The sequence below is a fragment of the Rhinoraja longicauda genome, chromosome 10, assembly GCF_053455715.1.
Source record: "Rhinoraja longicauda isolate Sanriku21f chromosome 10, sRhiLon1.1, whole genome shotgun sequence".
NCBI classification, from domain to species: Eukaryota; Metazoa; Chordata; class Chondrichthyes; order Rajiformes; family Arhynchobatidae; genus Rhinoraja; species Rhinoraja longicauda.
In genome coordinates, this window is record NC_135962.1 from 14,119,884 (window position 1) to 14,133,929 (window position 14,046).

At 49.7% G+C, this 14,046-nt stretch overlaps 1 protein-coding gene across 1 annotated transcript in view; it reads right to left on the bottom strand.

Moving 5' to 3' along the window:
* The window catches only part of LOC144597217 (kunitz-type protease inhibitor 1-like), a 75,237-nt gene extending 64,263 nt beyond the window's left edge, over nucleotides 1-10,974 (bottom strand). The window contains exon 1 of the mRNA XM_078406233.1: nucleotides 10,422-10,974. Coding sequence (XP_078262359.1) covers nucleotides 10,422-10,869 — 448 coding nt within the window. The 5' untranslated portion in view covers nucleotides 10,870-10,974. The remainder of the gene's footprint in view (nucleotides 1-10,421) is intronic.
* Between the last annotated feature and the right edge of the window lie 3,072 nt (nucleotides 10,975-14,046).

Sequence of the window (14,046 nt, forward strand, 5' to 3'; positions counted from 1 at the left end):
CTCTCCCTTGCGGTCCAACTAAGTACATTAGCAGTTTCCTCATTGTCTTGTCCTCCTTCCCTTCCATGCTCAAATCAACATAGAGCTCAAACTCTTCCCTCCATTGTCTCCACTCCATTGGCAGGTCCCTTGCCTCAAAATTCATTTGCCTAGGGGGCTTCAGCTGCTCTATTTTCCTGATAAATCCGCCCCTCTATCAATGGAAACAATGTAGGCCCCACAGTCGTCTCTCAGCAGTAATTACTCACAAACGTCGTCTGCTGTTGTCCTTTCGATTGATCCTGAAGCAGGTCCCGATCTGACACCATGTTCTGTTAGTGTGTTTCCTTTCTGTAACCTGCTACAGTACAGCTACACAACTAATTAACAGAGGCTTTACACTCCAGTCTTGGGTTCAGCCATTTTAATTCAGGATCACTCTGGCTACAGCCTCATGGGTAATATATCCCCGGTACTGCACCACCGGGTGCACTATTCCCATAACAAGGTGAACCATAAAGATGCAATGGGAGTAACTGCCCTTGACACCAAAGTCACGTTTGATGAAATGTGGCATCAATGAACCTTGACTAAACAATTAATGGTGAATAAGTGGAAAAAGCACTCTGCTGCCTGTGGCATTCCTTGGAAAAGAAGAAATCCATTAGTCAGAGGGTGGTGAATCTGTGGAATTCATTGCCACTGACGGCTGTGGAGGGCAAGTCAATTGATATTTTTTAAAGCAGAGACCAACATATTCTTGACTAGTACGGGTGTCAAGGGTTATAGGGAGAAGGCAAGAGAATAGGGTTGAGAGGGAGAGATAGATCAACCATGATTGAATGGCGGAAATGATTTAATAGGCCGAATGACCTAATTCTGCTCCGAGAACGTATGTGCACGAACCTATCAAATGTGTGCTTAATTGCTGTCAATCATTTCTGCCCCAGGACAACATGAGTATTATGTTCCGCTTTGGTCATCACCCTGTTATAGGAAAGATGTTGGCAAGCTAGAAAGGGTGGATAAAAGATTTACGAGGATGTTGTCAGGACTTGAGGCCCAGACTTATAGGGGGAGGTTGAGTAGGCTAGGACTCTATTCCTTGGAACGCAGGAGGATGAGGGATGGTCTTAAAGAGGTGTATAAGATCGTTAAGATCGTGAGAGGAATAGATAGGGTAAATGCAGTCTTTTACCAAGAGTAGGGAATCAAGAACTGCAGGACATAGGCTTTGTTTTTAAATTTTTTTTAGAGATACAGTGCGGAAACAGGCTCTTCGGCCCACCGGGTCCGTGCAGCCCAGCGATCCCCGTACATTAACACTATCCTGATTAGTGTTAAAGGCACATTTAGGCCAAAGGGCCTGTTTTCACGCTATCTGACTATAACTCTAAACTATCCTGATTACCACTAACACATTAACTAGGGATAATTTTTACATTTTCCCAGCCAATTAACCTACATACCTGTACGTCTTTGGAGTGTGGGAGGAAACCAAAGATCTCGGAGAAAACCCACGCAGGTCACGGGGTGAACGTACAAACTCCGTACAGATGGCGCCCGTAGTCAGGGTCGAACCTGAGTCTCCGGCGCTGCATTCGCTGTAAGGCAGCAACTCTACCGCTGCGCCACCGTGCCGTTTAAGGTGAGGGAGGAAATTTAATAGGAACCTGAGGAGCATTTTTTTGTATTAAGTGTGGTAGGTATATAGAACAAGCTGCCTGAGGTCATTGAGGCAGGTACTATCTCAACGTTTGAAAGACATATGGGCAGGTACAGAAATAGGATAGATTTAGAGGGATATGGATCAAATGCCGGCAGGTGGGACTAGTGTAGATGGGCATGTTGGGCGTCATAGGCAATTTAGGCCAAAGGGCCTGTTTCCACGCTATCTGACTCTATAACTCTAAATCTGCATCCTCCAAATCCCTCTTCAAATTTATCCTGACTTGGAAATTAATCACTAATCCTTTTTGATCATTTGGTCAAACCCCCAAGAATGCTGACCCTGGAATAAATAAGGTGACCAGAAGGAATCTATTTTCCAGGGTGCAAATGTCATAGAGAGCATAGCTTTACTGGAGGGGCTCAGTTCGAAACAGATGTGTGGGGCAAGGTTTGTTTTTACACAGAGACTGGTGGGTGTCTGGAATGTGCTGCCAGGAATGGTGGTGGAGGCAGATAAAATAATGGCATTTAGAAGGCTTTTGGACAGGCTCACAAACATGCAAGGAATGCAGGGGTATATCACGTGCAGGCGGGGGACATTAGTTTAACCTTGCATCATGTTCGGTACGGTCATGGTCTGAAGGGACTGTTCCTATGCTGCAGTTAGACACAAAATGCTGAGTAACTCAGCACGACAGACAGCATATCTGGAGAGAAGGAATGGGTGACATTTCGGGCCGAGACCCTTCTTCAGACATTCATTAGCACATGCAATGCTGTGCTGCAATGTTTTATGTTGTATTTACATTTTGAGAGAGGTGCAACTGCTTTCAAAGTGGACGGGATGTCTTGGCGAGGAGGCTTCTGCAAAGGACAATCACTACAGGTTTATTCACATAATCCAGCTGAAGCACCACAACCAACTGTCCCTTTCCAAGGGAAAAGGTCAAATTCTCACAATAATCATCCACTTAACAGAATTAAAATGCTTCAGGGATAGTTTCTTTCCAGCTGTCATCAGGCAACTGAACCACCCCACCACAAATGGAGAGCAGTGCTGTACTACTATCTACCTCATTGGAGACCTTTGGACTATCTTTGTTTGGACTTTACTGGCTTTATCTTGCACTAAATGTTATTCCTTTTATCATGTATCTGTACTCTGTGGATGGCTCGATTGTAATCATGTGCAGACTTTCCACTGACTGGTTAGCAAGCAACAAAAGCTTATCACTGTACCTCGGTATATGTGACAATAAACTAAACACAACTCAAATGTGCAATGATCACGTGATATTGGTCATTCATGTTAACTCAAAATGCAAATCAATTATCGTTCCAAATCCAAGGCTGAGCCTAATACAAAATGTTAGGGTCACAAGGTCATAACTGATAGGAGTAGAATTAGGACATTCGGCCCATCAAGTCTACTACGCCAGTTAATCATGTCTGATCTATCTCTCCCTCCAAACCCCATTCTCCTGCCTTTTCCGCATAATCTCTGGCACCTGTACTAATCAAGAATTTATCTATCTCTATTTTAAAAATATCCACTGGCTTGGCTTCCACGGCAATCTGTAGCAAAGAATTCCACAGATTCACCACCCTCTGACTAAAGAAATTTAACCTCATCTTCTTCCTAAAAGAACATCCTTTAATTCTGAGGCTATGGCCTCTAGTCCTAGACTCTCCCACCAGTGGAAACATCCTCTCCACATCCACTCTATCCAAGCCTTTCACTATTCTGTATATGTCAATGAGGTCCTCCCTCATTCTTCTAAACTCCAGCGAGTCCAGGCCCACTGCCGACAAACGCTCATCATAGGTTAACCTACTCATTCCTGGAATCATTCTTGTATGATGCCTCGTGCATGGAAATCTGAGAGTCCAGTGCTCCAGACATGTCAAACCACTAAGTACTGAGCCCAGGTTTGGGCTCTAAGACAAAAGAAAGTAATTCAGCCTTGTTGAGAGGGGACACAAGGCTAACTTCCAAAATCAGGGTAGTCAGGTAAAAAGTTGTGATCTCCAAACAAACAAAAGATAATCTTTTCTGAAGTTTACACTGAGTATGGGAAAAGGCTGCGTGGTTTCCACGATTTGTATTCTTTTTCCCAATTCCCAAACAGCCATCGATTCCAGAGACAAATGACTTCGACCATTTGGTGTGATACAGGAGTCAACTACAAAAACACAGCACATAAAGGAATAACTATTACACCAATCATTTCAGGCAGATCCAGCAGTGGCTTGTAGCCAGGTAAAAGTGTGATTGCCTTTACATCCTTGTATGATCTCTATAGCTCAATCATCCTCATTCTCTCCATCCTCTCAATGGGCTGAATAGACTCCTCCTCTGCCATTAGGAAATACAAAATACATGGATGGCCACATGGACCCAAGCAATATAACTCAAAAGACAATTAACTTCTTACCCAGCGAACCAACTTCCCTCAGCTGGATTTTGCCAGAGAAACAAACCTTTTCCCCCTTGTTAACCCAGTTGGTGCAGAAATGCAAGGCTGTGGTCAAAAGACTAGTGGTCTTAATGCATTACCAATAATCAAAGCCGCACGACTGCCAAACAATCTATGGGATGAAGGAATATCGGGGAGAATGGAAGGAAGCTGGTTCCAAATGGGTAGGAAACCACTGAATGATTCCTGTCAGAGGGAAGCCATCATATCAAACTCAAAATCATTTAATTCCCATGCAGTTGTGGAACTGCACACAGGATTCTAGTGACTTGTTGCGCAGTGCTAACACTCCAAGACTTGGGCACCTAACCCAGGCTAGTGCTCATTGAAATACTGAAGGAGCTCAATAGCGCTGGAGATTCTTCGATAGGATGTTTAAGACCAAAGCACCATTCGTCCCACTGGTGGTCATACTGGACCCAACCAAACTCTGTAGAACAAAAAGCAGGGAATCAGTCAGCCAGGCACACCACACAACCAAGCACACTACAGCAGACCATCCGGTCAATGATTTCATCACTGTTGATGTGAGCCTGCTAACCAAAATCAGCCTGCCATTCCCTACACTGACTACATTTCAATAGTCTGAAGTAGGGTCCTGACTCGAAACGTCATCTGTCTATTTCCTCCACAGATGCTGTCTGGCCTGCTGAGTTCTTTCAGCACTTTATATTTTGCTCAAGATTCCAGCATCTGAGTTTCACGTGTCTCCATTTTACAGCTCCACTGCAAAATCTCTTCAAAGTATGCCCACTTTTTGTTTTTTAAGAGGTTATAATTATAAGGATCTAACTAGTAAATCAAAGACGAAACTCTGAAGAAGTTCTCTCGAGTCTGAAAAAGGTTCCGACCCGAAACATCATCTGTCCACAGATGCTGCCTGACCACTGGGTTTCTCCAGAATTTTGTGTTGTGCCCAATTTTCCAGCATCTGCATTTCAAAAACACATCCTTTAGTTTAAAATGTTCCAAAATAAGTCACAAAAGAGGGTCATGAAAATGAAAATCTTTTTTTTTCATTTCTACTTCGTAAACCAATATAACTTCCCCCTTAAATGATTCCACAATATCCACTTCAACTGTGTCAGCAAGTTTCACTGTCTCACCACAGAGTTTCTTCTGAGTTCCCTCTTCGATTTTCTAGTTAGATCCTTGAATTTATAGCCTCTAATTTTGGGTTTGCTACAAGTTGGAAAAAAAAATCATAGTCTTTTGAACAAACCCATTCACAATTTTAAAGTTCCTTATTAAACTTGTTTCCATTTTGCTGGAAAAATAAGACTCTTCAGTCTTCCTACATTTTTCTTATGTTTTCTCATATCAGAAGCCCATTCAGCCTATTGAGTCTGTCCTAGTGTCTCAGAGCAATCCCATTGCCCAACTCAATCTTCCCCAGAATCTGTTTTCTCTTATATACTCATCAACGCAACTCTGGCTCTCCTACCACCAACTTGTGAATCCACACATTCAATAAATGTTTCCTCACCTACAAAGTTCTGTACCTTTCCATACCTCTAGTTTCCCTCTCCCCTGACTATCAGTCTGAAGAAGGGTCTCGACCTGAAACATTGCGTATTCCTTTTCTCCAAAGATGCTGCCTGTCCCGCTGAGTTACTCCAGCTTTTTGTGTCTATCTTCGGTGTAAACCAGCATCTGCATTTCCCTTCTACACTGAGAAGGTAGCCTCTGTTCATCGAACAGATTATTCAATCTATACTAACACTCCAGCTTTCCCACAACACAGTATCTCACAAAAAGGAGACTTGGATAATTAACTTGTTTCTGTGTTTAAGATATCGCAATGTACAAATTGGCTGCTATATTAAAAGTTTCTTCAATGGCTCTGCAGATTTTCTGGGTCCTTCTGGGAGACTGAAAGTTCTTTTGACACATTGAAAGAGACTTCATAGACTACACTATGTAACATTCGCTGATTGTCCAATTGAAAAACTGGAAGTATTATCAATATTGAACCACCACATGTCCTTTACACTTTTCACATTACACTAAGAGCAGAACACTTGCTACCGACTGGTTCAACAAGTTGTTCTTTTAGCAATTTGAAACTTCATTGCCCAAGGACGATCCACTCACACATCTTGTGCAAGTCATTGAGATGGTGCAGTCATGGTTTCACAACAGAAAGAAATGTAGTGGTGCTACATTAAGCATGTGCCCTTGTACATTTACAATCACCCTCCTCGGTTGCTTTTATTGTCACCCTAGTGCTCCGCTGACAGAAACTGTTAACCAAACATACAAGAGGTGTATATAAAACTGCTTGCAGAACTCAGCAGGTCAGGCAGGATCTTCTTCAGAATGAAGAAGTGTCCCAACCTAAAATGTCTTTTGTCCATCTCCACCGGACACACTGTGTTCTTCCAACAGTTTGTGTTCTGCTCAAAATTCCAGCATCTGTAGTTTCTTGTGTGCCCACACAAGAGGTTAGCTTTAATTAGTCATGCAAGTGAAATGCATAATTCAAAATAAGTTATTCATAAATGTCCTTTCTCGCAAACCTTTCATCGAAATGTAGAGAAGGGAATTAAGAATTAACGAAAAAACTGGAATCACAGATTCAATTCAAAATCAACAACTGATGGATAAGTAAAATCTAATTTGTTAACTATTTCTCTTTCCACAGATAATCTTTGACAAGTTATTGAGTATCTCCAACATTTTCTGTGTATTTCCTTCATTCTTTACATTTACTTTAAATAACCAATCTGGTATTGATGGTCAAGGCCTCTGATAAAGACCTTGGAGGCTATTCAGCCACCAAGTCTAGGCTGGTTTCCAGCGGAACAAATCCCTCTCCGGACATTTATTGCAGTTTATTTTCTCTGCCATGCAGTGTTCCACACTGTCAACATAGCTTTTCACGGTACCTCGGTATAAATGACAATCATTACCTAAACTGATCTGAACTGATCTGAGGGGCAGCACAGTGGCGCGGCGGTAGAGTTGCTGCCTTACAGCGCCACAGATCCGGGTTCGATCGTGATTACGGGTGCTGTCTGCATGGAGTTTGTACGTTCTCTCTGTGACTGCATGGGTTTTCCTCCAGATGCCCCAGTTTCCCCCACATTCCAAAGACGTACAGGTTTGTAGGTTAACTGGCTGTGGGTGAGATTGTAAACTGTCCTTATTGTGTCGGGTAGTGCTAATGTACGGGGCGATCGCTGGTCGGCGCGGACTTGATGGGCCGAAGGGCCGGTTTTCGTGCTGTTTCTCGAAACTAAACTAAACTGTCAGCCACCATTTGGGTCAATACCCATCCCTCATCAACAAGTGCATAAAAGAAGTAGCACCTTGGCTGAGTGGCAGGGATCCGGGGAAGATAGTCTCGGGCTCATACCCCTGCCAAGACACATTGTCCAGGTTTCAGTGCAGTGCTACCAGTCTGCACTGTCAGATGTGGTATCTCAAGTCAACATGGGTACAAATGCCCTCTCTAGTAAACTAGAAAATCCCAACATCCACTGACGGCCTCTTACATCCTTCTGTGGCAAAGAATACCACAGATTCACCACCCTCTGACTAAAGAAATTTCTCCTCATCTCCTTCCTAAAAGAACGTCTTTTAATTCTAAGGCTGTGACCTCTAGTCCTAGACTCTCCCACTTTCACTATTTCAGAGACATTTCCCTTTGTTCCTCCCACCATCTCTAACTCAGGTAACAGAGTTCTGATGAAGGGTTTCATGAATGAATGAATGAATTACCTTTATTGTCATTCAAAATGAATTGAACGAAAACCATTTGCCACACAGCCACAACAGTACATAGTAAAAGACACAAGACACACAATTTTAACACAAACATCCATCACAGTGACTCCTCCAGACACCCCTTCACTGTGATGGACAGACACCTCTTCCCCAATGCTTCTCCCCGGACAGATAATTCGACTTCTGCCGAGGCGACCGACTTGCACGAGGAGATGGAAGGTCCCGCGGCCGAGCCACACCGGGCGATAAAAAGTCCTGCCGGGCGATGAAAAGTCCCGCGGCCATGCCGCGCCGCACGATAAAAAGTCCCGCGGCTGAGCCGCGCCGGGCGCTGGAAGGTCCCGCGGCCGAGCCGCGCCTCGAGAAAGGGATTTTTTTTAAAAGAAAGGTTTCCCCCACCCCCCCCCCCATATATACACAGCTAAAAATAAACTACTACACACATCTAACACTAACACATAGACAAAAAATGAAAAAGGACAAACAGACTGCCAGCGAGCCGCAGCCGCACGACACCGCAGCCATCTTGGAATAGAAACTTCAGACTCGAAACCTCCATTGTTTCTCTTTCCACAGATGCTGATCGACCCACTGAGTGTTTCCAGCATTCTTTGACTTTATTTCAGACTTCCAGCCAACTGAAATGTTCATTTTGATTTTCATTTGGAAAATCCAAAAGGCATTATTTAAAAGGGTAAAAGAGCTGGAGAAACTCAGTAGTTCATCCGCGGAGGTAGAACTACAGTCGATGTTTTGTGTGCAGAACCCATATCAGAACTGTTACTCTTTTGTTGCAGATTACAGCATCTACAATTTCTTCCATCTCCATTTTACCCCTCGGACAACATTAAAATCCAACATCCGATCAACACCCAGTGCCACATGTGGAACCCTTCCTGCATGCAAATTTGTTTCCACATTTCCAGTCCAACAAGTAAGATCACACAAGCACTGGATTGACTGTGGGGGAGGGGTGGATGGATCGAGGGAAGAATGTGTGGCAGGTGGGGGGGGATGGGATCGGAGAGCTGGGGCGTGGGTAGTGTGGAGGTAAGAAAGGGGCAGGGTGGCAGGGCAGGGGAGGAGGAAGGGGGGGCAGGCTGTGGGAGAAAACAGGGGGCAGAGCAGGGGGAAGAAGGGAGGGGAGGGCAGGAGGATGCAGGGCAGGGCAGATGGGAAGAGCAGGATGGGGGCAGGAGTGAAGTAAGACACGATGGGTGAGCAGGGGGTGACAGGGAGGTGGCAGGGGGGTGACGGGGGGGGGGGGGCAGGGAGGTGACGGGGGGGGGGGGGGCAGGGTGAGAGGGGGATGCAGTCCGTGGGGGGAAGGAACAGGGGGAGCTGTCCGGGACGTAGGTGTAGCAACGGTCAGGGTGGTAGTCTGGCCAGGCCCTGGGGCAAAATGGGTCAGGGTTGGGTTCAAAGCTTTGGGGGGGGGGGGGGGATGTGAGAGGGCAGGGCAGGGGACAGCAGGGCTGTTAGCGTCATTATGGGGGGGGGTGTTTGGGGAATCAGGGCTGAGTCAGTGGTTCTGGAAGGGGCTGCTTGGGGGGGCAGGTGAGGGAATGAAGTCAGCGGGGGAGCAGGGCAGGGGGTGGTCAAGAGGGGGTGGTCAGGAGGAGGAGGGGGGCAGAGTGGGGGAGCAAGACAGGGGATAAAGGTCAGGGGGTGTTTGGGATTGGCAGGGGTGAGATCTGGCAGCAGATCAGGGCAAGGGGTGAAGTCGAGGGAGTGGCAGGGGAGGGGGGCAGCGGAGCGGGTGGTCTGAAGGAGGGAAGAGCAGGGGGTAAAGGCAGTGGGTGAAGGAGGAGGAGACAAAGGCAGGTGGGGAAGCAGGGGAGGGGGGGGTAAGTAGGGCAGCGGGGAGGGGGGGTAAGTAGGGCAGCGGGGATGGGGTAAGTAGGGCAGCGGGGATGGGGTAAGTAGGGCAGCGGGGATGGGGGGTAAGTAGGGCAGTGGGGATAAGTAGGGCAGCGGGGAGGGGGGGTAAGTAGGGCAGTGGGGATGGGGTAAGTAGGGCAGGGGGAATAAGTAGGGTAGGGGTGAAGGGGGGTAAGTAGGGCAGGGGGTAAGTGGGGCAGGGGGTAAGTGGGGGAGGGGGTGAAGGGGGGTAACTAGGGCAGGGGGTGAAGGGGGTAACTAGGGCAGGGGGTGAAGGGGGATAACTAGAACAGGGGGGAAGAGGGGGTAACTAGAGCAGGGGGGATAACTATGGCAGGGGTGAAGGCGGGGGATAACTATGGCAGGGGGCGAAGGGGGGGTAACTAGGGCAGGGGGTGAAGGGGGGTAACTAGAGCAGGGGGTGAAGGGGGGTAACTAGAGCAGGGGGTGAAGGGGGTAAGTAGGGCAGGGGGGAAAGGGAGGGTAAGTAGGGCAGGGGTGAAGGGGGTGGGAGGGTAAGTAGGGCAGGGGTGGGAGGGTAAGTAGGGCAGGGGTGAAGGGGGTGGGCAGGGGTGAAGGGGGTGGGCGGGGCAGGTGGGCAGCAGAGCATGGGGTCAAGGCAGAGGGTGAAGTGGAGGGGTGGGCAGGGCAGGGCAGAGTGGTGCCTGCGCTGCGGTCTGTTACCTGCGCCAGGTGACCTGGGCCTGAGGTACTCCTGGTAGACCTCCCTGAGGATGAAGTTGCTGAAGCCCTCTCTCCTGAAGAACCTGCAGACGTACTCCTTGTTGTAGAGGCAGTCGAAGAGGAAGCAGCCCTCGATGGAGCGGAGCTCTGGGGCTGTCCCGGACTGTCCATCCTTGTCCTCCAGCAGCACCACGTTGCAGTCGCGGCTGCGGCAACACATCAGCACACAGTCCCGGGCGCGGCTCACGTTGGGAGAGCTGAGGAACGAAGCCCCGGCCGCCACAGAGTCGTCAGTGTCCAGCACGAAGTCCTCCCGGCCCAGCTCGTAGTTGGCCAGGCACTGGTGGGGGTCGAGGGTGAGGGGCAGGCAGGTGGGGAGCAGCAACACCACCAGCAGCGGCGGCAGGAGGAGGGCGAGGGGTGGAGGGCGAGGACTAGGGCGCTCCATGTCCCGGAGCGGAGCTGGAGGTGGCGGAGGTGGAGGTGTGAGGCGCTGCCCGGACCCGCAGGTGAATGCGGAAACACAGCGCGGCTTGCACACTCGACAGGAAGTGTAACACAACACCAAGCCCAGCCCATCCCATTCCAGCTCATCCCCAAACACACACACACACACACCAGCCGCAGGACATCCCCTGTACACAGCGTCAGTCCCAGTCCGCCCACTACACCCAAAACACCAGCTCAATACACCAACACCAGCCCAATACCCGACACCAGCCCAATACACCAGCATCAGCCCACAGCACCAGCCCAATACACCAGCACCAGCCCAATACACTAACACCAGCCCAATACCAACACCAGCCCAATACACCGACACCAGCCCACAGCACCAGCCCAATACACCAGCACCAGCCCAATACCCGACACCAGCCCAATACACCAACACCAGCCCACAGCACCAGCCCAATACACCAGCACCAGCCCAATACACCAGCACCAGCCCAATACACCAGCACAATACCTGACACCAGCCCAATACACCAACACCAGCCCAATACACCAGCACCAGCCCAATACACCAGCACAATACCCGACACCAGCCCAATACACCAACACCAGCTCAATACACCAGCACCAGCCCAATACACCAGCACCAGCCCAATACACCAACACCAGCCCAATACACCAGCACCAGCCCAATACACCAGCACCAGCCCACAGCACCAGCCCAATACACCAGCACCAGCCCAATACACCAGCACCAGCCCAATACACCAACACCAGCCCAATACACCAGCACCAGCCCAATACACCAGCACCAGCCCAATACACCAACACCAGCCCAATACACCAGCACCAGCCCAATACACTAACACCAGCCCAATACCAACACCAGCCCAATACACCAACACCAGCCCAATACACCGACACCAGCTCAATACACCAACACCAGCCCAATACACCAGCACCAGCCCAATACACCGACACCAGCCCAATACACCAGCTCAATACACCAACACCAGCCCAATACACCAACACCAGCCCAATACCCAACACCAGCCCAATACACCAACACCAGCCCAATACCCAACACCAGCCCAATACAACAACACCAGCCCAATACCCGACACCAGCCCAATACACCGACACCAGCCCAATACACCGACACCAGCCCAATACACCGACACCAGCCCAATACACCAACACCAGCCCAATACCCAACACCAGCCCAATACACCAACACCAGCCCAATACCCAACACCAGCCCAATACAACAACACCAGCCCAATACCCGACACCAGCCCAATACACCGACACCAGCCCAATACACCGACACCAGCCCAATACACCGACACCAGCCCAATACACCAACACCAGCCCAATACCCGACACCAGCCCAATACAAAACACCCAAACACCAGCCCAATACACCACCAGCTCAATACCCAACACCAGCCCAATGCCCAACACCAGCCCAATACCCAAACACCAGCCCAATACCCAACACCAGCCCAAACACCAGCCCAAAACCCAACACCAGCCCAATACCCAACACCAGCCCAATACCCAACACCAGCCCAATCACCAACACCAGCCCAATACCCAACACCAGCCCAATACCCAACACCAGTCCAATACCCCCTACACCCAAAACCAGCCCAATACCCAACACCAGCCCAATACTCACACCCAACACCAGCCCAATACACCAACACCAACCCAATACCCAACACCAGCCCAGCACCAACCCAATACCCAACACCAGCCCAATACCCCACACCCAACACCAGCCCAATCCCCCCGCACCCAACACCAGCCCAATCCCCCCGCACCCAACACCAGCCCAATACCCCGCACCCAACACCAGCCCAATACCCAACACCAGCCCAATACCCAACACCAGCCCAATACCCAACACCAGCCCAATACACCAACACCAGCCCAATACCCAACACCAGCCCAAACACCAGCCCAAAACCCAACACCAGCCCAATACCCAACACCAGCCCAATACCCAACACCAGCCCAATACCCAACACCAGCCCAATACCCAACACCAGCCCAATACACCAACACCAGCCCAATACCCAACACCAGCCCAAACACCAGCCCAAAACCCAACACCAGCCCAATACCCAACACCAGCCCAATACCCAACATCAGCCCAATACCCAACATCAGCCCAATACCCAACACCAGCCCAACCCCCCGCACCCAACACCAGCCCAATACCCAACACCAGCCCAATACACCAACACCAGCCCAATACACCAACACCAGCCCAATACACCAACACCAGCCCAATACACCAACACCAGCCCAATACACCAACACCAGCCCAATACCCCACACCCAACACCAGCCCAATACCCAACACCAGCCCAATACCCAACACCAGCCCAATACCCAACACCAGCCCAATACCTAACACCAGCCCAACCCCCCGCACCCAACACCAGCCCAATACACCAACACCAGCCCAATACCCAACACCAGCCCAATACCCAACACCAGCCCAATACCCAACACCCAACACTAGCCCAATACCCAAAACCAGCCCAATACCCAACACCCAACACCAGCCCAATACCCAACACCAGCCCTATACCCAACACCAGCCCAATACCCAACACCAGCCCAATACCCAACACCCAACACCAGCCCAATACCCAAAATCAGCCCAATACCCCCCGCACCCAACACCAGCCCAATACCCAACACCAGCCCAATCCCCCCGCACACAACACCAGCCCAATACCCAACACCAGCCCAATACCCAACACCAGCCCAATCCCCCGCACCCAACAACGGCCTTTCCCCAGTACCTAAACACACAGCCGCAGGTCATCCCCTGTATTCAGTCCGAGTCCATCCCTCGCATCCAATACCAGCCCATTCCCCAGTATCCTTCATTAGGCCTTCCCCAATACCCAACACAGCTGCAGGACACCCCCTGCACTCTGAACTAGTCCTGGCCCCCACACCCAACACCAGCCCAATCCCCCACACCAGCCCATCCCCCACACCCAACACCAGCCCAATCCCAACACAAGCCCAATCCCCACACCCAACCCTGGACCATCCACTGTACCCAACATCGGTCTGAGGTCGTTCCCTGCACCCAATCCCGGTCCTGGCCCCAACCCATCACCAATACCCAACACAGCTCAATACCCAA